General features: G+C 43.9%; 1 protein-coding gene across 2 annotated transcripts in view; it reads right to left on the reverse strand.

Annotated features, from left to right (window-relative positions):
* rab11fip5a (RAB11 family interacting protein 5a (class I)) overlaps positions 1–26,782 on the reverse strand; it is a 91,983-nt gene that overhangs the window by 24,763 nt on the left and 40,438 nt on the right. For both annotated transcript variants that reach the window (XM_046308960.1, XM_046308959.1), the window contains exons 2-3: positions 15,792–16,309; positions 12,301–12,802 (exon numbers count right to left, since the gene is read on the reverse strand). In XM_046308960.1, the coding sequence (XP_046164916.1) occupies positions 12,301–12,802; positions 15,792–16,309 (1,020 nt within the window). The remainder of the gene's footprint in view (positions 1–12,300; positions 12,803–15,791; positions 16,310–26,782) is intronic.

Raw genomic sequence — 26,782 nt, forward strand, 5'->3', positions numbered from 1 at the left:
TTGTGGTGTCTCTATGTAGTGTTGTCTCTCTTTATGTAGTGTTGTGTTGTCTCTCTTTATGTAGTGTTGTGTTGTCTCTCTTTATGTTGTGATGTGGTGTCTCTCTTTATGTAGTGTTGTGTTGTCTCTCTTTATGTAGTGTTGTGGGTCTCTCTTTATGTAGTGTTGTGGTGTCTCTCTTTATGTAGTGTTGTGGTGTCTCTCTTTATGTAGAGTTGTGTCGTCTCTCTTTATGTAGTGTTGTAGTGTCTCTCTTTATGTAGTGTTGTCTCTCTTTATGTAGTGTTGTAGTGTCTCTCTTTATGTAGTGTTGTGGTGTCTCTCTATGTAGTGTTGTGGTGTCTCTCTTTATGTAGTGTTGTGGTGTCTCTCTTTATGTAGAGTTGTGTTGTCTCTTTATGTAGTGTTGTGTCGTCTCTCTTTATGTAGTGTTGTGGTGTCTCTCTTTATGTAGTGTTGTGGTGTCTCTCTTTATGTAGTGTTGTGTTGTCTCTCTTTATGTAGTGTTGTGTCGTCTCTCTTTATGTAGTGTTGTCTCTCTATGTAGTGTAGTGTTGTCTCTCTTTATGTAGTGTTGTGTTGTCTCTCTTTATGTAGTGTTGTGTTGTCTCTCTTTATGTAGTGTTGTGGTGTCTCTCTTTATGTAGTGTTGTGTTGTCTCTCTTTATGTAGTGTTGTGGTGTCTCTCTATGTAGTGTTGTGTTGTCTCTCTTTATGTAGTGTTGTAGTGTCTCTCTTTATGTAGTGTTGTGTCGTCTCTCTTTATGTAGTGTTGTGGTGTCTCTCTTTATGTAGTGTTGTGGTGTCTCTCTATGTAGTGTTGTGGTGTCTCTCTTTATGTAGTGTTGTGTTGTCTCTCTTTATGTAGTGTTGTGGTGTCTCTCTTTATGTAGTGTTGTGTTGTCTCTCTTTATGTAGTGTTGTGGTGTCTCTCTTTATGTAGTGTTGTGGTGTCTCTCTTTATGTAGTGTTGTGGTGTCTCTCTATGTAGTGTTGTGTTGTCTCTCTTTATGTAGTGTTGTGTTGTCTCTCTTTATGTAGTGTTGTGTTGTCTCTCTTTATGTAGTGTTGTGGTGTCTCTCTTTATGTAGTGTTGTGGTGTCTCTCTATGTAGTGTTGTGGTGTCTCTCTTTATGTAGTGTTGTGTTGTCTCTCTTTATGTAGTGTTGTGTCGTTTCTCTTTATGTAGTGTTGTGGTGTCTCTCTTTATGTAGTGTTGTCTTAGGTCTCTCTTTATGTAGTGTTGTGTTGTCTCTCTTTATGTAGAGTTGTGTTGTCTCTCTTTATGTAGTGTTGTGTTGTCTCTCTTTATGTAGTGTTGTGTTGTCTCTCTATGTAGTGTTGTGTTGTCTCTATGTAGTGTTGTGTTGTCTCTCTTTATGTAGTGTTGCGGTGTCTCTCTTTATGTAGTGTTGTGTTGTCTCTCTTTATGTAGTGTTGTGGTGTCTCTCTTTATGTAGTGTTGTGGTGTCTCTCTTTATGTAGTGTTGTGTTGTCTCTCTTTATGTAGTGTTGTGTTGTCTCTCTTTATGTAGTGTTGTCTCTCTATGTAGTGTAGTGTTGTCTCTCTTTATGTAGTGTTGTGTTGTCTCTTTATGTAGTGTTGTGTCGTCTCTCTCTATGTAGTGTTGTGGTGTCTCTCTTTATGTAGTGTTGTGTTGTCTCTCTTTATGTAGTGTTGTGGTGTCTCTCTATGTAGTGTTGTGTTGTCTCTCTTTATGTAGTGTTGTAGTGTCTCTCTTTATGTAGTGTTGTGTCGTCTCTCTTTATGTAGTGTTGTGGTGTCTCTCTTTATGTAGTGTTGTGGTGTCTCTCTATGTAGTGTTGTGGTGTCTCTCTTTATGTAGTGTTGTGGTGTCTCTCTATGTAGTGTTGTGGTCTCGCTTTATGTAGTGTTGTGGTGTCTCTCTTTATGTAGTGTTGTGTCGTCTCTCTTTATGTAGTGTTGTGGTGTCTCTCTTTATGTAGTGTTGTGTTGTCTCTCTTTATGTAGTGTTGTGTTGTCTCTTTATGTAGTGTTGTGTTGTCTCTCTCTATGTAGTGTTGTGGTGTCTCTCTTTATGTAGTGTTGTGGTGTCTCTCTTTATGTAGTGTTGTGGTGTCTCTCTTTATGTAGTGTTGTGTTGTCTCTCTTTATGTAGTGTTGTAGTGTCTCTCTTTATGTAGTGTTGTCTCTCTTTATGTAGTGTTGTAGTGTCTCTCTTTATGTAGAGTTGTGGTGTCTCTCTTTATGTAGTGTTGTGTTGTCTCTCTTTATGTAGTGTTGTGGTGTCTCTCTTTATGTAGTGATGTGGTGTCTCTCTTTATGTAGTGTTGTGGTGTCTCTCTTTATGTAGTGTTGTGGTGTCTCTCTTTATGTAGTGTTGTGGGTCTCTCTTTATGTAGTGTTGTGGTGTCTCTCTTTATGTAGTGTTGTGGTGTCTCTCTTTATGTAGTGTTGTGGTGTCTCTATGTAGTGTTGTCTCTCTTTATGTAGTGTTGTGTTGTCTCTCTTTATGTAGTGTTGTGTTGTCTCTCTTTATGTTGTGATGTGGTGTCTCTCTTTATGTAGTGTTGTGTTGTCTCTCTTTATGTAGTGTTGTGGGTCTCTCTTTATGTAGTGTTGTGGTGTCTCTCTTTATGTAGTGTTGTGGTGTCTCTCTTTATGTAGAGTTGTGTCGTCTCTCTTTATGTAGTGTTGTGTGTGTCTCTTTATGTAGTGTTGTCTCTCTTTATGTAGTGTTGTAGTGTCTCTCTTTATGTAGTGTTGTGGTGTCTCTCTATGTAGTGTTGTGGTGTCTCTCTTTATGTAGTGTTGTGGTGTCTCTCTTTATGTAGAGTTGTGTTGTCTCTTTATGTAGTGTTGTGTCGTCTCTCTTTATGTAGTGTTGTGGTGTCTCTCTTTATGTAGTGTTGTGGTGTCTCTCTTTATGTAGTGTTGTGTTGTCTCTCTTTATGTAGTGTTGTGTCGTCTCTCTTTATGTAGTGTTGTGGTGTCTCTCTTTATGTAGTGTTGTGGTCTCGCTTTATGTAGTGTTGTGGTGTCTCTCTTTATGTAGTGTTGTGGTGTCTCTCTTTATGTAGTGTTGTGTTGTCTCTCTATGTAGTGTTGTGTTGTCTCTATGTAGTGTTGTGTTGTCTCTATGTAGTGTTGTGTTGTCTCTCTTTATGTAGTGTTGTGGTGTCTCTCTTTATGTAGTGTTGTGGTGTCTCTCTTTATGTAGTGTTGTGGTGTCTCTCTTTATGTAGTGTTGTGGTGTCTCTCTTTATGTAGTGTTGTGGTGTCTCTATGTAGTGTTGTCTCTCTTTATGTAGTGTTGTGTTGTCTCTCTTTATGTAGTGTTGTGTTGTCTCTCTTTATGTAGTGATGTGGTGTCTCTCTTTATGTAGTGTTGTAGTGTCTCTATGTAGTATTGTAGTGTCTCTCTTCCTGTAGTGTTGTAGTGTCTCTCTTTATGTAGAGTTGTGGTGTCTCTCTCTATGTAGTGTTGTCTCTCTTTATGTAGTGTTGTGTCGTCTCTCTTTATGTAGTGATGTGGTGTCTCTCTTTATGTAGTGTTGTCTCTCTTTATGTAGTGTTGTGTTGTCTCTCTTTATGTAGTGTTGTGTTGTCTCTCTTTATGTAGTGTTGTGTTGTCTCTCTTTATGTAGTGTTGTGGTGTCTCTCTTTATGTAGTGTTGTAGTGTCTCTCTTTATGTAGTGTTGTAGTGTCTCTCTTTATGTAGTGTTGTGTTGTCTCTCTTTATGTAGAGTTGTGTTGTCTCTCTTTATGTAGTGTTGTGGCATCTCTCTTGTTGTTGTGTTGTCATGTGTTGCTGCCTTGCTATGTTGTCGTCTTAGGTGTCTCTTTATGTAGTGTTGTGTCGTCTCTCTTGTTGTGATGTGTCGTCTCTCTTGTTGTGATGTGGTGTCTCTATTGTTGTGATGTGGTGTCTCTTGTTGTGATGTGGTGTCTCTCTATGTAGTGTTGTGTTGTCTCTCTTTATGTAGTGTTGCGGTGTCTCTCTTGTTGTGATGTGGTGTCTCTCTTTATGTAGTGTTGTGTTGTCTCTCTTTATGTAGTGTTGTGTCGTCTCTCTTTATGTAGTGTTGTGGTGTCTCTCTTTATGTAGTGTTGTGGTGTCTCTTTATGTAGTGTTGTGTTGTCTCTCTTTATGTAGTGTTGTGTTGTCTCTCTTTATGTAGTGTTGTGGTGTCTCTCTCTATGTAGTGTTGTGGTGTCTCTCTTTATGTAGTGTTGTCTCTCTTTATGTAGTGTTGTGGTGTCTCTCTATGTAGTGTTGTGTTGTCTCTCTTTATGTAGAGTTGTGTTGTCTCTCTTTATGTAGTGTTGTGTTGTCTCTCTTTATGTAGAGTTGTCTCTCTTTATGTAGTGTTGTGTTGTCTCTCTTTATGTAGTGTTGTGTTGTCTCTCTTTATGTAGAGTTGTGTTGTCTCTCTTTATGTAGTGTTGTGGTGTCTCTCTTTATGTAGTGTTGTCTCTCTTTATGTAGTGTTGTGTTGTCTCTCTTTATGTAGTGTTGTGTTGTCTCTCTTTATGTAGAGTTGTGTTGTCTCTCTTTATGTAGTGTTGTGGTGTCTCTCTTTATGTAGTGTTGTCTCTCTTTATGTAGTGTTGTGTTGTCTCTCTTTATGTAATGTTGTGGTGTCTGTTGTTGTGTGTTTTGTCCTGTATTTTTATTGTATGTATTGATTGATTGATTTTTTAATCCCCCGTCCCCACAGGAGGCCTTTTGCCTTTTGGTAGGGCGTCATTGTAAATAAGAATTTGTTCTTAACTGACTTGCCTAGTTAAATAAAGGAGAAATAAAAGTAAAAAATAAATCAAATGTGCATAGTTGTGTCCGTCTCAGCACCAAAATAAATTATTTAGGTTTAGGAAAGTATTTATCAACCATAAAAACATGCTATTCTTCAGTTCAATGTTCAAAGTTCAGAAAACCCACAGAGAGAACAGAGCATGAAAAGGAATAACATTCCATTTCTGTGATCTGGGGCCATAATGCTCAGTGTACAGGAAGTAGGCTTCAAGCCCATTATGAAACCAGGGGACATATCCACAGTCTCAGAGTGACGATATTATGGGATCAGTACCTTATATGGAGAGGGAGGGGACCTGACCCCAGATCAGCTTTCTACAGGGGATTGATATGAAGCATATGAGGAGATTTCAGTGGTGGGGGCCTCTCAAGATTGTACCAATGGGAAACCACACTCTGAGTAAAGCAATAACTAAATGAATTTCTCCATAAATAAAGCAAGCACTCACAACAATAATCAGACCAGGCATGAAGGTCAGTAAATTAGAAACAGCCAAAAGGTACCTGTATGCATGGAGAGAGGAATCTCTTGCTGAATGGGGAAACAGTGGCTTTATCCCACAGGTGTACCCCATCAGCACTGCCCACCCTCCCAACTCCGCCCACCTCTCCTACTCCGCCCACCAATCTGCTACAGGAAGTAAGCACAGCAAAACACAGTAGACAGAGCAGGGAGGGACGGTCACACCACCACCCATACAGCATAGAGCGTAAAAAGGTGTGTGGGTTGTGATCAGTATATACAACTAGAGGCTCTACACCCAAAGTGTTGTAGAGCCCAGATCAGGCCAAGAGCCTCCTTCCAGTCACGTTCCAACTCAATCCAGTAACCAGGCAACAACGACTTCAAGATCTGATGGAACCGCTCCATGGCTCCATGACTCTGTGTATGATATGCGGTCGCAAGATTGTGTCTGATGCGAAGTTGGCGTTAACACCTGTGCAAACATGTGAGAAGTGAAGATGGAACCTTGATCACTTTGAATAATTTTGGGTATTTCCCGAAAACAGAAATAAACTGAGTCAATGCCCTAACAACGGACGTGGTTGTTATGGTACAAAGAGGATAAGCAGCTGGATAACAGGTCTCTGGGCACATCACCGTCAACAGTTAAATACTACCGGTTTGGAACGAGGCAATGGGCCTACACATTCAATAGTTAAACGCTCAAAGGTTTGGTTTACTACTGATATTGGGTACAAAGGTGCTGGCTTTAACGTCTGGTTAGGCTTCCCCAGTCAACTGGCAAGTATGGCAAAGTTTGATAAATGCTGAGACGGCTCTTTTCAGACTAGGCCAAAAGAAATGAATATGGCCATGGGTCTTCCCAACACCTAAGTGACCAGCAACATCCCCATGAGACGTCTGCAAAACCATATCACGGAAGGTATATGGTACTACAATTTGAATGACAAGGTCACCCAAAAAATAGTCACCACGAGGCAGCCATTTCCTCAACAACAATTGATCCTTTAGGTAGTATCTCTGTACTACATTTGGAACATCATCGGGACCTGCTCAAACAACCCTTTCAGAGCAGGGTCAGCCTGCTGTTCTGCTACCAGGTCACAGACAAAGGAAGGTCAGGTACACAAGTTACAGAATAGTCCTCCACCTCAGTGGTCCACCAGACTCAGACACGGACTCAGACACGGACTCATAGCACGAGTCACGGCACAAGCAGTAAACACTTTGGGGAAACTCTGAGCACCTTCATCTGGCACCTCTCTGAGATGGGCCCAAGGAAACCATGAGAGGTGGTGATACATCTCGCCAGACCCGCCCACCGGCAAGGTCATTTCCTAGAATCACCGCCACTCCTATGATAACGTCACCTTGTACCAGATCTTTGGAGAGCACAAGTTTGTGTAAAGGGACAGACACAATATGCAAAACTATCCCTCGGATCAAGACACTGTGTCCCGTATCCGTCTCTGGCGAAAGAGGGATCATAGACACCAGTATCTCACGAGGCTTTAACTGGAACCCTCAGGGATTACGTAACCCTCCGTAACCCTCCGCAACCCCCGTAACCCTCCATAACCCTCCGTAACCCTCCATAACCCTCCGTAACCCTCCGTAACCCTCCATAACCCTCCGCAACCCTCCGTAACCCTCCGTAACCCTCCGCAACCCTCCGTAACCCTCCGTAACCCTCCGTAATGACCGGTGAATGGATAGATGCACTGTCAACCATACCCAATGATTCTTTTAACTGGTCCTAAAAGGTGAAACAATTGAATCCCTTAACTTAAAAGCAGGTGCCGCTAACGCCGTAGGATTTATGGGCGCATTTATCCCAGAAGGCCTAGCTTTAACTCTTAAGGCCAGGGCATTCACTTTTCCAATGACCTTTACCACAGCAGATTTTGCCATGATCGGATTACACATGGGAACAACAGTCAACCCTTGAGACAAGATCAGGCCCAGTAGGAAATAATTTAGTCGCAAAACTCTCCCTGCGACAGTCACTGTGAAGACGGTGTTCCCCAAAGTGATATTTATGCATCAGCACATATTCATCAGCCAACACTGCAGCCTCTGAGACGGTCTGCACTTTATGCTCATTTATGTATGTGCCAAGGCGGTCAGGGACAGCATCTTTGAAATGCTCCAGCACAACTAAACTGCAAAATCGCTCGTAGGTTGGAACACCCAACAAAGTGCCCCGTCAGTTAAACTGGGTGTGCAAGTCCCGTGCAAACTCAACATAAGTCTGTTCGTCAGGTTCTAAACCGCTGGTGACACGCTTCAGGAACTAACTCATAGTCGTGCAACACAGCAGCTTTAACTTTTGCCATAGTTTAGTATATCAGCAACGTTAAGAACTGAGTCGACTTCTTGTGCTTTCCCAGATAGCACACATTGCAACATCAACGTACGGCCAATTCCTGGAATCTGTTACGCTTTCAAACAGTGAAAAAAAAACTCTGGTTCCTTTTCCCTGAATTTTGGCAGGAGCCTCAAGGTTCCAGCTACGTTGGAAGGAAAGCTGAGCACGACCTCCGGATAAATCACCGTAACTGTCATTAATAGACATGTCAGAGAGGTTACCATCTCTGACCAAATCTAAAACGGACTTGTTGCAGCGTCAGCTTGGCGCCGTTTCTTGTTTAAACCTTTTAACCTCCAACTCCATTTCCAAGGCGTGTTGCTGTTTCAACCTATCATGATCTAGTTGTAGCAACAACAGTTCCTTTTGCTGTTCAAAAGAGAAGACAGGATCAAGGGCGTTTGTAGTGGACCGAAATGTAGCCAAACCAGGAGAAAACGACTCCGTTAGAATGCCGGATTCGATCAAGTTGGCCTTTAGTATGGACTTAACTGTGTCTTTCAGACGTTTATCATCAATCTCAATGTTATAATGTGTCGCAATTCATAACAATTGGTCTTAAATATAGCAAACCAGAAGCTCCTCCCTCGGGACATGGAAGAATTCCTTAATGTTAGCCATAGTCAAACAGTTAACCAACTATGGACGAACAACAACCTGCTCTCGCCCCAATTGAGTACATCAAACCAGACTAAAACAAAAGCACAGTGTCAACCACACAGGAGAGAAAAACAATTAATGGAGCTTCCTCAAGACCTATTACTAGCTCAACCCTAGTCTTCAGACAGTTACTGGTAGTGGGTAGCTTCTCCAAGACCTAGCTCAACCCTAGTCTTCAGACTGTTACTGGTGGTGGGTAGCTTCTCCAAGACCTATTACTAGCTCAACCCTAGTCTTCAGACAGTTACTGGTGGTGGGTAGCTTCTCCAAGACCTAGCTCAACCCTAGTCTTCAGACTGTTACTGGTGGTGGGTAGCTTCCTCAAGACCTATTACTAGCTCAACCCTAGTCTTCAGACAGTTACTGGTGGTGGGTAGCTTCTCCAAGACCTAGCTCAACCCTAGTCTTCAGACTGTTACTGGTGGTGGGTAGCTTCCTCAAGACCTATTACTAGCTCAACCCTAGTCTTCAGACAGTTACTGCAGTTGGTATTTGCTCACTGTCACAGACAAAGCTCCCAGGTGGTTACCCCTCTGAGCCACGGATGTGCTCCCGAGACAACTGCTCCAGCCACGGTCACCACACAAAAATAAGAATGAGCTAACACCGCCAAACGTGTGTCATACGGGACGTCACCAAACCTACCAGAGAAGAAGACAAGAGTCCAGGTAGCCAATCCACGCTAACCCCAACGATCTCTCACTGCTAACACCGCACAAACACAAACCTGATGTCCCAACAATGAGCAAAGCAGGATCTCCAACCAGGAACAGGGGATGAGATAAACTCTGGTTCTTTCTCCACCACAGCACAACCCTACTGCCACACTAAACACCAACCACAGGCGTGTAACCAAAGAAAGTGCAACAGGCAGTATCCAAATGTCACAAATACTTGTGGGCTCTGGGTAGTTCCTTCAGAAAGTATTCTCACCTCTTGACTTACTCCACAAGTTGTTGTGTTACAACCTGAATTCAAAATGGATTATATATCATTTTCTTCCTACCATCTACACACAAAACAACATAATGACAAAGTAAAAAAAACATGTTTTTAGAAAATCTATTGAACATTTGATACAGAATGATCTCATTTTGGCCTGGGTGGCCAGCTCTAGGAAGAGTCTTTGTGGTTCTTCTTCTATTTAAGAATGATGGAGGCCACTGTGTTATTAAGGACCTTCGATGCTGCAGAAATGTTTTGGTACTCTTCCCCAGATCTGTGCCTCGACACAATCCTGTCTCAGACCTCTACGGACAATTCCTTCAACCTCATGGCTTGGTATTTTCTCTGACATGCACTGTCAACTGTGGGACCTTGTATAGACAAGTGTGTGCCTTTCCAAATCATGTCCAATCAATTGAATTTACCACAGGTGGAATGCTGAAAGGTGAATTCATCTCCCAGTGTCTGGTGGAAAGCAGACTGAACCAGGTTTTCCTCTAGAATTGTTCCTGTGCTTAGCTCCATTCCGTTTATTTTTTATTCTGAAAAACTCCCCAGTCCTTAACGATTACAAGCATACCCATAACATGATGCAGCCACCACTATGCTTGAAAGCATGGAGAGTGGTACTCAGTAATGTCACCCTCATGGCCCAGGTGTCTACATACACCAGAGACACATACCAGTTTAGATGGATCCAGCTCAGACAGGCCCAGCTCAGAGAAGCCCAGCTCAGAAAGGCCCAGCCCAGACAGGCCCAACTCAGAGAGGCCCAGCTCAGAGAGGCCCAGCTCATGCGCTCCATCAGCAGCAGATTTTCACACTGAACAAAAACGTCAGCTCAATATGCAACAATTTCAAATATTTTACGAAGTTACAGTTCATAGAAGGAAATCAGTCAATTGAAAAAAATTAATTAGGCTCAAATGGGGCGGCAGGGTAGCCTAGTGGTTAGAGCATTGGACTAGTAACCGAAAGGTTGCAAGTTCAAATCTCCGAGCTGACAAGGTACAAAATCTGTCGTTCTGCCCTTGAACAGGCAGTTAACCCACTGTTCCTAGGCCGTCATTGAAAATAAGAATTTGTTCTTAACTGACTTGCCTAGTAAAATAAAATAAAAATATAAAAAAATCTATGAATTTCACATTACAGATGCACATCTGTAATCAGTCATCACACATAAAGAAAGGTAGGGACGTGGATCAGAACCAGTCAGTATCTGGTGTGACCATTTGCCTCATGCAGCGCAACACATCTCCTTCACACAGAGTTGATCAGGCTGTTGATTGTGGCCTGTGGAACGTTGTCCCATTCCTCTTCAATGGCTGTGTGAAGTTGCTGGATATTGGCGGGAACTGGAACAGGCTGTCATACAGATCGATTCAGAGCATCCCAAACATGCTCAATGGGTGACATGTCTGGTGAGTATGCAGGCCATGGAAGAACTGGGACATTTTCAGCTTCCAGGAATTGTGTTCAGATCCTTGTGACATGGCCGTGCCTTATCATGCTGAAACTTTACATAACTCCCAAGTTAACTTCAATAATTGTGCATAAAGGCATTTCTCAAATAATAAATTTTGATCCGTCTGCATTTAAAAAATTGCACCAAAAACTTCCTGTTTCGGTCATGATTTATTTTTATATGGTATGACTGCTAGCATTAAAACTGTGGATGGAAACATGGTTACTAACTCCAACCTGCCCTGTGTAGAAACCTCTGGCACTTCAACAACATGACTCAATGACTCCAACCTGCCCTGTGTAGAAACCTCTGGCACTTCAACAACATGACTCAATGACTCCAACCTGCCCTGTGTAGAAACCTCTGGCACTTCATCAACATGACTCAATGACTCCAACCTGCCCTGTGTAGAAACCTCTGGCACTTCAACAACATGACTCAATGACTCCAACCTGCCCTGTGTAGAAACCTCTGGTACTTCAACATGACTCAATGACTCCAACCTGCTCTGTGTAGAAACCTCTGGCACTTCAACATGACTCAATGACTCCAACCTGCCCTGTGTAGAAACCTCTGGCACTTCAACAACATGACTCAATGACTCCAACCTGCCCTGTGTAGAAACCTCTGGCACTTCAACAACATGACTCAATGACTCCAACCTGCCCTGTGTAGAAACCTCTGGCACTTCAACATGACTCAATGACTCCAACCTGCCCTGTGTAGAAACCTCTGGCACTTCAACATGACTCAATGACTCCAACCTGCCCTGTGTAGAAACCTCTGGCACTTCAACAACATGACTCAATGACTCCAACCTGCCCTGTGTAGAAACCTCTGGCACTTCAACATGACTCAATGACTCCAACCTGCCCTGTGTAGAAACCTCTGGCACTTCAACATGACTCAATGACTCCAACCTGCCCTGTGTAGAAACCTCTGGCACTTCAACATGACTCAATGACTCCAACTTGCCCTGTGTAGAAACCTCTGGCACGTCAACATGACTCAATGACTCCAACCTGCCCTGTGTAGAAACCTCTGGCACTTCAACATGACTCAATGACTCCAACCTGCCCTGTGTAGAAACCTCTGGCACTTCAACATGACTCAATGACTCCAACCTGCCCTGTGTAGAAACCTCTGGCACTTCAACAACATGACTCAATGACTCCAACCTGCCCTGTGTAGAAACCTCTGGCACTTCAACAACATGACTCAATGACTCCAACCTGCCCTGTGTAGAAACCTCTGGCACTTCAACATGACTCAATGACTCCAACCTGCCCTGTGTAGAAACCTCTGGCACTTCAACATGACTCAATGACTCCAACCTGCCCTGTGTAGAAACCTCTGGCACTTCAACTAATTGTCAACGGTCTAATAAGGCTAACCATCCCTTACACATCATACGATTTAAATCCTTTGGTTTCCTAGCAACATGACACAAACGTATCCTGGGTTGTGGTGGACATCTTTGAGACAAACCAGTTGTCATCTATAATATAGTCAGTGGAGGTCACTCATCTTTCTGAGCTGTCTACGTCACCCTGCGTTCTAGCCTGTTAACACCCAGTAGTGGTCATTCTTTCTCACCTGGGTTTGTTATGGTTGTCCTTTGATCCAAACCATCCTTTGTGTTTCTCGCCCGGGCCAGAGTCAGAGTTCGAGGCCTGTTCAGACTCATCCAGACAGTTCCTGCTCCGGCTGTCTCTGTCCGACTCCCTGGCCCCCTCACCCATCCCCTGGCCAGCCTGCTCCAGGGCCGCTGCAATGGCCACCTTCTCCTCCTTCCCTGCCTTGTCAAAGGACCAGCGCCGGCCATCCGCAGCGGGACCTTTAGGGAGGAGGACAGGGAGCTCCTCTCTCCGCTGGTTGAGGTTCTGGAGGGATTGGGACAGAGGCAGGTTCTTCTTCACCAGGGCTAGAGGATCTAAGGGTACTACAGGGTTCCCCGGGCAAGGGTCCAAGGAGGTGTTGTACACATGGCTTCCATTGATGCAGACAGGCTGAGGCACAGGGATGTTGATCTCTCCAGACTCGTCAGTGAACTCACATGTATAGGAGGCCAGCTTGGGAGACGACTCTGCCGTATGATCTGTGGAGGGGAAAGAGAGAGAGATGCTAGTGCTTGAATAGCATGTCTTTTCATGACAGGAAAAGAGACAGCAAAGAGCGACAATGTATGCAATTAAACAATTAAAGTAGGGGGATGTGATAGTGGAGTGGTAGATGGGGGATGGGGTAATGGAGTGTTAGATGGGGTATGGAGTGTTAGATGGGGTATGGGGGGGTAGATGTGGTAGTGGAGTGGTAGTGGAGTGGAAGTGGGGTGGTAGATGGGGTAGTGGGGTGGTAGATGGGGTATTGGGGTGGTAGATGGGGTAGTGGAGTGGTAGATGGGGTATTGGGGTGGTAGATGGGGTATTGGGGTGGTAGATGGGGTAGTGGGGTGGTAGATGGGGTAGTGGGGTGGTAGATGGGGTATTGGGGTGGTAGTGGAGTGTTAGATGGGGGATGGGGTGGTAGATGGGGTAGTGGGGTGGTAGATGGGGTAGTGGGGTGGTAGATGGGGTATTGGGGTGGTAGATGGGGTAGTGGAGTGTTAGATGGGGTAGTGGGGTGGTAGATGGGGTATTGGGGTGGTAGATGGGGTAGTGGGGTGGTAGATGGGGTAGTGGGGTGGTAGATGGGGTAGTGGGGTGGTAGTGTGTTAGATGGGGGATGGGGTGGTAGATGGGGTAGTGGAGTGTTAGATGGGGGATGGGGTGGTAGATGGGGTAGTGGGGTGGTAGTGGAGTGTTAGATGGGGTATTGGGGTGGTAGATGGGGTAGTGGGGTGATAGTGGAGTGTTAGATGGGGTAGTGGGGTGGTAGATGGGGTATTGGGGTGGTAGTGGAGTGTTAGATGGGGGATGGGGTGGTAGATGGGGTAGTGGGGTGATAGATGGGGTATTGGGGTGGTAGATGGGGTAGTGGGGTGGTAGATGGGGTAGTGGGGTGGTAGATGGGGTAGTGGGGTGGTAGATGGGGTAGTGGGGTGGTAGATGGGGTAGTGGGGTGGTAGATGGGGGATGGGGTGGTAGATGGGGTATTGGGGTGGTAGATGGGGTAGTGGGGTGGTAGATGGGGTAGTGGGGTGGTAGATGGGGTAGTGGGGTGGTAGATGGGGTAGTGGGGTGGTAGATGGGGTAGTGGGGTGGTAGATGGGGGATGGGGTGGTAGATGGGGTAGTGGGGTGGTAGATAGGGTAGTGGGGTGGTAGATAGGGTATTGGGGTGGTAGTGGAGTGTTAGATGGGGGATGGGGTGGTAGATGGGGTAGTGGGGTGGTAGATAGGGTATTGGGGTGGTAGATAGGGGATGGGGTAGTGGGGTGGTAGATGGGGTAGTGGGGTGGTAGATGGGGTAGTAGATAGGGGATGGGGTAGTGGGGTGGTAGATGGGGTAGTGGGGTGGTAGATAGGGGATGGGGTAGTGGGGTGGTAGATGGGGTAGTGGGGTGGTAGATGGGGTAGTGGGGTGGTAGATGGGGTAGTGGGGTGGTAGATGGGGGATGGTGTAGTGGGGTGGTAGATAGGGTAGTGGGGTGGTAGATAGGGGATGGGGTAGTGGGGTGGTAGATGGGGTAGTGGGGTGGTAGATGGGGTAGTGGGGTGGTAGATGGGGAAGTGGGGTGGTAGATGGGGTAGTGGGGTGGTAGATGGGGGATGGTGTAGTGGGGTGGTAGATGGTAGATGGTGGTAGATGGTAGATGGGGTAGTGGGGTGGTAGATGGGGGGATGGTGTAGTGGGGTGGTAGATGGTGGTAGTGGGGTGAAAGATGGTGGTAGAGTGGTAGATGGTGGTAGTGGGGTGAAAGATGGTGGTAGAGTGGTAGATGGTGGTAGTGTGGTGGTAGATGGGGGATGGGATGGTGGTAGATGGTGGTAGAGTGGTAGATGGTAGATGGGGTAGTGGGGTGGTAGTGGGGTGGTAGATGGGGGGATGGTGTAGTGGGGTGGTAGATGGTAGATGGTGGTAGTGGGGTGAAAGATGGTGGTAGTGGGGTGAAAGATGGTGGTAGAGTGGTAGATGGTGGTAGAGTGGTAGATGGTGGTAGTGGGGTGAAAGATGGTGGTAGAGTGGTAGATGGTGGTAGAGTGGTAGATGGTGGTAGTGTGGTGGTAGATGGGGGATGGGATGGTGGTAGAGTATATATCTCTCAGTGGAGGCTGGTGGGGAAGAGCGACAAGCTTTCAACCGGTTCTCCCCATTAAGCAACGAATTGGAGGCTGAGCCTTCTCAGGTCTCTCTTTCTCCCGTTATTGGGCCGCCGAAACCTCCCACCAAAACCTCCCACCATTAGCTCTGACAAATTGAAAACCCTAGTCATTGGCGACTCCATTACCCGCAGTATTAGACTTAAAACGAATCATCCAGCGATCATACACTGTTTACCAGGGGGCAGGGCTACCGACGTTAAGGCTAATCTGAAGAGAGTGCTGGCTAAAACTGCAGAGTGTAGAGTTTAGGAATATTGTTATCCACGTTGGCACCAACGATGTTAGGATAAAACAGTCAGAGGTCACCAAGCACAACATAGCCTCAGCGTGTAAATTAGCAAGAAAGATGTGTTGGCATCGGGAAATTGCCTCTGGCCCCCTACCAGTTAGGGGGAGTGATGAGCTCTACAGCGGTCTCTCACAACTCTCTCCCTCCCGGAGGACCTGAGGACCATGCCTCAGCACTACCTGTCCTGATGACTCCTTGCTGTCTCCAGTCCACCTGGTCGTGCTGGTGCTCTAGTTTCAACTGTTCTGCCTGCGGCTATAGAACCCTGACCTGTTCACCGGACGTGCTACCTTGTCCAGGACCTGCTTTTTTGACTGAGTCTCTCTCTCTCTCTACCTCGCGAATGCTCGGCTATGATAAGCCTATGGACATTTACTCCTGAGGTACTGACCTGTTGCACCCTCTACAACCTTATTTGACCCTGCTGGTCATCTATAAACATTTGAACATCTTGAAGAACCATCTGGCCTTATGACCATGTACCCTTATTATATTCCACTATAACTAGGTATATATATGATGTTTTCCTCTCACCAGGGCTGTCTGCTGTGAAGTTGCTGCTGTTGCTAGGCGAGTTAGACAGGTCAGACACCACTACAGAGATCCCAGCGGTGGGACTGAGACTCCCTCCCCTCGACGACGACTCACTACTCTCCGACCCTAGCGACGTGCTCGACCTCGTATCGGACGACTTCCTCAGTTTCCCTCGCAAGAAGAAGTTCCTCATCTTACTCCTCCGCCCCTCCCCCCCTTCATCGTCCTCGTAGTCTTCCTCCCCGCCGCCATCGCTCGGCAACCGGTTCCTCATGCGGGAAACGGGGCCGTAGCCGCCCCCAATAGTGGAGGCGGAGTCTTCATCCGTGTCCTTGCTGCTCCTCTTCTTGCCCTTAATACGGTCCTTGATCTTGCCGAAGGTGGACCGGGGCGTGTCCTTACCCAGGGAGAGGTCGTACATGCTGGCTGTCAGGTTGTTTTTGGTGAACTGCACCGTCACCTGAATGTCCCCTCGCTCTTTCTCCTTCTTCCCAGTCTTGGAGTTCAGCTTGTACCACCTGGAACAGAGACAGGGACAAGAACAAGATCACTTCAGACTGGATCATATATAGATACATGAGCAAGGTAGAGATGGCAAAAGGGATTTCTAAACATACAATATCAGTCAAAAGTTTGGACAAACCTACTCATTCAAGGTTTTTTTCTTGATTTATTACTAGAATAATATTGAAGACATCAAAACTGTGAACTAACACATATGGAAACATGTAGTAACCAGGAAAGTATTAAACAAATCCAAATATATTTTAGATTGTTTAAAGTAGCCACCCTTTGCCTTGATGACAGCTTTGCACAGTCTCAGCATTCTCTCAACCAGCTTCACCTGGAATGCTTTTCCAACAGTCTTGAAGGAGTTCCCACATGCTGAGCACTTGTTGGCTGCTTTTCCTTCACTCTGCGGTCATCCCAAACCATCTCTATTGGGTTGAGGTCGGGTGATTGTGGAGACAAGGTCATCTGATGGGATGCAAAGCACCCATCACACCTCCTCCTCCATGCTTCACGGTGGGAACCACACATGCAGGGATCATCCGTTCACCTACTCTGCGTCTCACAAAGACACGGCAATTGGAACCAAAAATCTCAAATTTGTACTCATCAGACCAAAGGACAGATTTCTACCGGTCTAGTGTCCATTGCTCATGTTTCTTGGCCCAAGCAAGTCTCTTCTTATTATTGGTGTTATTTAGTAGTGGTTTCTTCGCAGCAATTCGACCATGAAGGCCTGATTCACATCGTCCCCTCTGAACAGTTGATGTTGAGATGTGTCTGTTACTTGAACTCTGTGAAGCATTAATTCGGGTTGCAATTTCTGAGGCTCTGCAGCAGAGGTAACTCTGGGTCTTCATTTCCTGTGACGGTCCTCATTAAGGCACACCTGATAATACCTCATGAAGCTGGTTGAGAGAATTCCTAGAGTTTGCAATGTTGTCAACAAGGCTACTTTGAAGAATCTCAAATGTAAATATATTTTGATTTGTTCAACACTGTTTTGGCTACTACATGATTCCTTGTGTGTTATTTCATAGTTTTGATGTGTTCACTATTATTCTACAATCTGGTCTTAAAACAATGGCAATCTTGTTTTAAAACAATGGCAATCTGGTCTTAAAACAATAACTATGCAAACAAATACCCCAATAGACTCCAATCGAGTGGATTAATGGACTGTTTCCTTGAGCTGGTAACGAGTAGAGACTGAATTAACCTATTGTTCATCTGAATGAGGTTAATCTGGCCTCACGTCCAAGGAGGGACTACACACACACCCCGAGACCACGCTCCAGTGTGTGTGTGTGTGTGTGTGTGTTGTTCAGATCTCCCATGATACATTCTGGCACCTTGTTATTGTTATCAGACCTGTTTTCCTCACCCAGACATATTGTGCATCCCAAATGACACCCCATTCCCTACATAGGGCTCTGGTAAAAACAAAAGTAGTGAAGGGCACTAAATAGAGAATACGGTGCCATTTGGGACACATGCAGTTCTAAACCCTGGCAAAACAACCACCAGGAAAACACTAACAATGAGTGGCTACTGGCTGGCCTTGATACAATGGCCATGTCAAAACAGCATAACACGGTCACCGCCATTGGCAGGCCATTCATAGACATGCCGCTGTGCTGCTGAAAACATCCCCAAACAGGTAGTAGCTTCAAACAGGAGACGACTTAACCATTCATATATAGGCTGCTGCTAATGAAATATAGAGTTTTAAAAAACAGCTACAGGTCGTAGCTCTAAACAGGCAGTAGATCTAAAACAGGCAGTAGCTCTAAAACAGGCAGTAGCTCTAAAACGGGCAGTAGCTCTAAAACAGGCAGTAGCTTTAAACAGGCAGTAGCTCTAAAACAGGCAGTAGCTCTAAAACAGGCAGTAGCTCTAAAACAGGCAGTAGCTCTAAAACAGGCAGTAGCTTTAAACAGGCAGTAGCTCTAAAACAGGCAGTAGCTCTAAAACAGGCAGTAGCTCTAAAACAGGCAGTAGCTCTAAAACAGGCAGTAGCTCTAAAACAGGCAGTAGCTCTAAAACAGGCAGTAGCTCTAAACAGGCAGTAGCTCTAAACAGGCAGTAGCTCTAAACAGGCAGTAGCTCTAAAATGGGCAGTAGCTTTAAACCAGGCAGTAGCTTTAAAAAGGGGCAGTAGCTCTAAAATGGGTAGTAGCTCTAAAACAGGCAGTAGCTTTAAAAAGGGGCAGTAGCTTTAAAAAGGGGCAGTAGCTCTAAAATGGGTAGTAGCTCTAAAACAGGCAGTAGGTCTAAAACAGGCAGTAGCTCTAAAACGGGCAGTAGCTCTAAAACAGGCAGTAGCTCTAAAACTGGCAGTAGCTCTAAACAGGCATTAGCTCTAAACAGGCAGTAGCTCTAAACAGGCAGTAGCTCTAAAATGGGCAGTAGCTCTAAAACGGGCAGTAGCTTTAAAAAGGGGCAGTAGCTTTAAAAAGGGGCAGTAGCTCTAAAACGGGCAGTAGCTCTAAAACGGGCAGTAGCTCTAAAACGGGCAGTAGCTCTAAAACAGGCAGTAGCTCTAAAACTGGCAGTAGCTCTAAACAGGCATTAGCTCTAAACAGGCAGTAGCTCTAAAATGGGCAGTAGCTCTAAAACGGGCAGTAGCTCTAAAATGGGCAGTAGCTCTAAAACAGGCAGTAGCTCTAAAACGGGCAGTAGCTCTAAAACGGGCAGTAGCTCTAAAATTGGCAGTAGCTCTAAAACTAAAAAAGGCAGTAGCTCTAAAACAGGCAGTAGCTCTAAAACTAAAAAAGGTAGTAACTCTAAAACGGGCAGTAGCTCTAATACAGGCAGTAGCTCTAAAACTAAAAAAAGTAGTAGCTCTAAAACAGGCAGTAGCTCTAAACAGGCAGTAGCTCTAAAACAGGCAGTAGCTCTAAAACAGGCAGTAGCTCTAAAACGGGCAGTAGCTCTAAAACAGGCAGTAGCTTTAAAAGGGGCAGTAGCTCTAAAACAGACAGTAGTTCTAAAACTAAAAAAGGTAGTAGCTCTAAAACAGGCAGTAGCTCTAAAACTAAAAAAGGTAGTAGCTCTAAAACGGGCAGTAGCTCTAATACAGGCAGTAGCTCTAAAACTAAAAAAAGTAGTAGCTCTAAAACAGGCAGTAGCTCTAAACAGGCAGTAGCTCTAAACAGGCAGTAGCTCTAAAACAGGCAGTAGCTCTAAAACAGGCAGTAGCTCTAAAACGGGCAGTAGCTCTAAAACAGGCAGTAGCTTTAAAACGGGCAGTAGCTCTAAAACAGACAGTAGTTCTAAAACTAAAAAAGGTAGTAGCTCTAAAACAGGCAGTAGCTCTAAAACAGGCAGTAGCTCTAAAACGGGCAGTAGCTCTAAAACAGGCAGTAGCTTTAAAAGGGGCAGTAGCTCTAAAACAGACAGTAGTTCTAAAACTAAAAAAGGTAGTAGCTCTAAAACAGGCAGTAGCTCTAAAACTAAAAAAGGTAGTAGCTCTAAAACGGGCAGTAGCTCTAAACAGGCAGTAGCTCTAAAACTAAAAAAGGTAGTAGCTCTAAAACAGGCAGTAGCTCTAAACAGGCAGTAGCTCTAAACAGGCAGTAGCTCTAAAACAGGCAGTAGCTCTAAAACGGGCAGTAGCTCTAAAACAGGCAGTAGCTTTAAACCAGGCAGTAGCTTTAAAACGGGCAGTAGCTCTAAAACAGGCAGTAGCTCTAAAACATATAGTAGCCTTGAACTGTGTCAGGTACTGAATGACTCATGGGAAATTATTACATTCATTGTGTAGATATGCTGCTGTTGAAACCAGACCAACTGCTATTAGCTAGTGTTATAGTAATTGGCAGGTAGATCTGAACCACTTCAATTAGATGCTAGGTGTGGACTAGCAGTGAAATGCTTACGCCAGGGCCCTTCCCAAAACAGTAGAGAAAGCAAATAGAGAAATAATAGAAAAGTAAAGCATGTAATAATGAATACACAATGAGTAACTTGGCTCTATACACAGAGTACTAGAGTACTGAGTCAATGATAACATGGCTCTATACACAGAGTACCAGTACTGAGTCAATGATAACATGGCTCTATACACAGAGTACCAGTACTGAGTCAATGATAACATGGCTCTATACACAGAGTACCAGAGGACCAGTACTGAGTCAATGATAACATGGCTCTATACACAGAGTACCAGTACTGAGTCAATGATAACATGGCTCTATACACAGAGTACCAGTACTGAGTCAATGATAACATGGCTCTATACACAGAGTACCAGTACTGAGTCAATGATAACATGGCTCTATACACAGAGTACTAGTACTGAGTCAATGATAACATGGCTCTATACACAGAGTACCAGTACTGAGTCAATGATAACATGGCTCTATACACAGAGTACCAGTACTGAGTCAATGATAACATGGCTCTATACACAGAGTACCAGTACTGAGTCAATGATAACATGGCTCTATACACAGAGTACCAGTACTGAGTCAATGATACATGGCTCTATACACAGAGAGTACCAGTACTGAGTCAATGATAACATGGCTCTATACACAGAGTACCAGTACTGAGTCAATGATAACATGGCTCTATACACAGAGTACCAGTACTGAGTCAATGATAACATGGCTCTATACACAGAGTACCAGATACTGAGTCAATGATAACATGGCTCTATACACAGAGTACCAGTACTGAGTCAATGATAACATGGCTCTATACACAGAGTACCAGTACTGAGTCAATGATAACATGGCTCTATACACAGAGTACCAGTACTGAGTCAATGATAACATGGCTCTATACACAGAGTACCAGTACTGAGTCAATGATAACATGGCTCTATACACAGAGTACCAGTACTGAGTCAATGATAACATGGCTCTATACACAGAGTACCAGTACTGAGTCAATGATAACATGGCTCTATACACAGAGTACCAGTACTGAGTCAATGATAACATGGCTCTATACACAGAGTACCAGTACTGAGTCAATGATAACATGGCTCTATACACAGAGTACCAGTACTGAGTCAATGATAACATGGCTCTATACACAGAGTACCAGTACTGAGTCAATGATAACATGGCTCTATACACAGAGTACCAGTACTGAGTCAATGATAACATGGCTCTATACACAGAGAGTACCAGTACTGAGTCAATGATAACATGGCTCTATACACAGAGTACCAGTACTGAGTCAATGATAACATGGCTCTATACACAGAGAGTACCAGTAAGTCAATGATAACATGGCTCTATACACAGAGTACCAGTACTGAGTCAATGATAACATGGCTCTATACACAGAGTACCAGTACTGAGTCAATGATAACATGGCTCTATCAATGATAACACAGAGTACCAGTACTGAGTCAATGATAACATGGCTCTATACACAGAGTACCAGTACTGAGTCAATGATAACATGGCTCTATACACAGAGTACCAGTACTGAGTCAATGATAACATGGCTCTATACACAGAGTACCAGTACTGAGTCAATGATAACATGGCTCTATACACAGAGTACCAGTACTGAGTCAATGATAACATGGCTCTATACACAGAGTACCAGTACTGAGTCAATGATAACATGGCTCTATACACAGAGTACCAGTACTGAGTCAATGATAACATGGCTCTATACACAGAGTACCAGTACTGAGTCAATGATAACATGGCTCTATACACAGAGTACCAGTACTGAGTCAATGATAACATGGCTCTATACACAGAGTACCAGTACTGAGTCAATGATAACATGGCTCTATACACAGAGTACCAGTACTGAGTCAATGATAACATGGCTCTAACACAGAGTACCAGTACTGAGTCAATGATAACATGGCTCTATACACAGAGTACCAGTACTGAGTCAATGATAACATGGCTCTATACACAGAGTACCAGTACTGAGTCAATGATAACATGGCTCTATACACAGAGTACCAGTACTGAGTCAATGATAACATGGCTCTATACACAGAGTACAGTACTGAGTCAATGATAACATGGCTCTATCAATGATACAGAGAGTACCAGTACTGAGTCAATGATAACATGGCTCTATACACAGAGTACCAGTACTGAGTCAATGATAACATGGCTCTATACACAGAGTACCAGTACTGAGTCAATGATAACATGGCTCTATACACAGAGTACTGAGTCAATGATAACATGGCTCTATACACAGAGTCAGTATGAGTCAATGATAACATGGCTCTATACACAGAGTACCAGTACTGAGTCAATGATAACATGGCTCTATACACAGAGTACCAGTACTGAGTCAATGATAACATGGCTCTATACACAGAGTACCAGTACTGAGTCAATGATAACATGGCTCTATACACAGAGTACCAGTACTGAGTCAATGATAACATGGCTCTATACACAGAGTACCAGTACTGAGTCAATGATAACATGGCTCTATACACAGAGTACCAGTACTGAGTCAATGATAACATGGCTCTATACACAGAGTACCAGTACTGAGTCAATGATAACATGGCTCTATACACAGAGTACCAGTACTGAGTCAATGATAACATGGCTCTATACACAGAGTACCAGTACTGAGTCAATGATAACATGGCTCTATACACAGAGTACCAGTACTGAGTCAATGATAACATGGCTCTATACACAGAGTACCAGTACTGAGTCAATGATAACATGGCTCTATACACAGATACACAGTCAATGATACCAGTACTGAGTCAATGATAACATGGCTCTATACACAGAGTACCAGTACTGAGTCAATGATAACATGGCTCTATACACAGAGTACCAGTACTGAGTCAATGATAACATGGCTCTATACACAGAGTACCAGTACTGAGTCAATGATAACATGGCTCTATACACAGAGTACCAGTACTGAGTCAATGATAACATGGCTCTATACACAGAGTACCAGTACTGAGTCAATGATAACATGGCTCTATACACAGAGTACCAGTACTGAGTCAATGATAACATGGCTCTATACACAGAGAGTACCAGTACTGAGTCAATGATAACATGGCTCTATACACAGAGTACCAGTACTGAGTCAATGATAACATGGCTCTATACACAGAGTACCAGTACTGAGTCAATGATAACATGGCTCTATACACAGAGTACCAGTACTGAGTCAATGATAACATGGCTCTATACACAGAGTACCAGTACTGAGTCAATGATAACATGGCTCTATACACAGAGTACCAGTACTGAGTCAATGATAACATGGCTCTATACACAGAGTACCAGTACTGAGTCAATGATAACATGGCTCTATACACAGAGTACCAGTACTGAGTCAATGATAACATGGCTACCAGTATGAGTCACAGAGTACCAGTACTGAGTCAATGATAACATGGCTCTATACACAGAGTACAGTACTGAGTCAATGATAACATGGCTCTATACACAGAGTACCAGTACCAGTACTGAGTCAATGATAACATGGCTCTATACACAGAGTACCAGTACTGAGTCAATGATAACATGGCTCTATAGAGTACCAGTACTGAGTCAATGATAACATGGCTCTATACACAGAGTACCAGTACTGAGTCAATGATAACATGGCTCTATACACAGAGTACCAGAGAGTCAATGATAACATGGCTCTATACACAGAGTACCAGTACTGAGTCAATGATAACATGGCTCTATACACAGAGTACCAGTACTGAGTCAATGATAACATGGCTCTATACACAGAGTACCAGTACTGAGTCAATGATAACATGGCTCTATACACAGAGTACCAGTACTGAGTCAATGATAACATGGCTCTATACACAGTCACCAGTACTGAGTCAATGATAACATGGCTCTATACACAGAGTACTACTGAGTCAATGATAACATGGCTCTATACACAGAGTACCAGTACTGAGTCAATGATAACATGGCTCTATACACAGAGTACCAGTACTGAGTCAATGATAACATGGCTCTAGTACTACTGAGTCAATGATAACATGGCTCTATACACAGAGTACCAGTACTGAGTCAATGATAACATGGCTCTATACACAGAGTACCAGTACTGAGTCAATGATAACATGGCTCTATACACAGAGTACCAGTACTGAGTCAATGATAACATGGCTCTATACACAGAGTACCAGTACTGAGTCAATGATAACATGGCTCTAGAGTACCAGTACTGAGTCAATGATAACATGGCTCTATACACAGAGTACCAGTACTGAGTCAATGATAACATGGCTCTATACACAGAGTACCAGTACTGAGTCAATGATAACATGGCTCTATACACAGAGTACCAGTACTGAGTCAATGATAACATGGCTCTATACACAGAGTACCAGTACTGAGTCAATGATAACATGGCTCTATACACAGAGTACCAGTACTGAGTCAATGATAACATGGCTCTAGTCAGTCAATGATAACATGGCTCTATACACAGAGTACCAGTACTGAGTCAATGATAACATGGCTCTATACACAGAGTACCAGTACTGAGTCAATGATAACATGGCTCTATACACAGAGTACCAGTACTGAGTCAATGATAACATGGCTCTACTACCAGTACTGAGTCAATGATAACATGGCTCTATACACAGAGAGTACTAGTACTGAGTCAATGATAACATGGCTCTATACACAGAGAGTACCAGTACTGAGTCAATGATAACATGGCTCTATACACAGAGAGTACTAGTACTGAGTCAATGATAACATGGCTCTATACACAGAGAGTACCAGTACTGAGTCAATGATAACATGGCTCTATACACAGAGTACCAGTACTGAGTCAATGATAACATGGCTCTATACACAGAGAGTACCAGTACTGAGTCAATGATAACATGGCTCTATACACAGAGAGTACCAGTACTGAGTCAATGATAACATGGCTCTATACACAGAGAGTACCAGTACTGAGTCAATGATAACATGGCTCTATACACAGAGAGTACCAGTACTGAGTCAATGATAACATGGCTCTATACACAGAGAGTACCAGTACTGAGTCAATGATAACATGGCTCTATACACAGAGAGTACAGAGATAACATGGCTCTACACAGAGTACTGAGTCAATGATAACATGGCTCTATACACAGAGAGTACCAGTACTGAGTCAATGATAACATGGCTCTATACACAGAGAGTACCAGTACTGAGTCAATGATAACATGGCTCTATACACAGAGAGTACCAGTACTGAGTCAATGATAACATGGCTCTATACACAGAGAGTACTAGTACTGAGTCAATGATAACATGGCTCTATACACAGAGAGTACTAGTACTGAGTCAATGATAACATGGCTCTATACACAGAGAGTACTAGTACTGAGTCAATGATAACATGGCTCTATACACAGAGAGTACTAGTACGGAGTCAATGATAACATGGCTTTATACACAGAGTACCAGTACTGAGTCAATGATAACATGGCTCTATACACAGAGAGTACCAGTACTGAGTCAATGATAACATGGCTCTATACACAGAGTACCAGTACTGAGTCAATGATAACATGGCTCTATACACAGAGAGTACCAGTACTGAGTCAATGATAACATGGCTCTATACACAGAGTACCAGTACTGAGTCAATGATAACATGGCTCTATACACAGAGTACCAGTACTGAGTCAATGATAACATGGCTCTATACACAGAGTACCAGTACTGAGTCAATGATAACATGGCTCTATACACAGAGTACCAGTACTGAGTCAATGATAACATGGCTCTATACACAGAGTACCAGTACTGAGTCAATGATAACATGGCTCTATACACAGAGTACCAGTACTGAGTCAATGATAACATGGCTCTATACACAGAGTACCAGTGCTGAGTCAATGATAACATGGCTCTATACACAGAGTACTAGTACTGAGTAATGATAACTAGGTTATATACACAGAGTACCAGTACTGAGTCAATGATAACATGGCTCTATACACAGAGTACCAGTACTGAGTAACGATAACATGGCTCTATACACAGAGTACCAGTGCTGAGTCAATGATAACATGGCTCTATACACAGAGTACCAGTACTGAGTCAATGATAACTAGGTTATATACAGAGAGTACCAGTACTGAGTCAATGATAACATGGCTCTATACACAGAGTACCAGTACTGAGTCAATGATAACATGGCTCTATACACAGAGTACCAGTACTGAGTCAATGATAACATCTATACACAGAGTACCAGTACTGAGTCAATGATAACATGGTTATATACACAGAGTACTAGTACTGAGTCAATGATAACATGGCTCTATACACAGAGTACCAGTACTGAGTCAATGATAACATGGATCTATACACAGAGTACCAGTACTGAGTCAATGATAACATGGCTCTATACACAGAGTACCAGTACTGAGTCAATGATAACATCTATACACAGAGTACCAGTACTGAGTCAATGATAACATGGCTCTATACACAGAGTACTAGTACTGAGTCAATGATAACATG

Source organism: Oncorhynchus gorbuscha, linkage group LG17 (genome assembly GCF_021184085.1).
Source record: "Oncorhynchus gorbuscha isolate QuinsamMale2020 ecotype Even-year linkage group LG17, OgorEven_v1.0, whole genome shotgun sequence".
Lineage (NCBI taxonomy): Eukaryota > Metazoa > Chordata > Actinopteri > Salmoniformes > Salmonidae > Oncorhynchus > Oncorhynchus gorbuscha.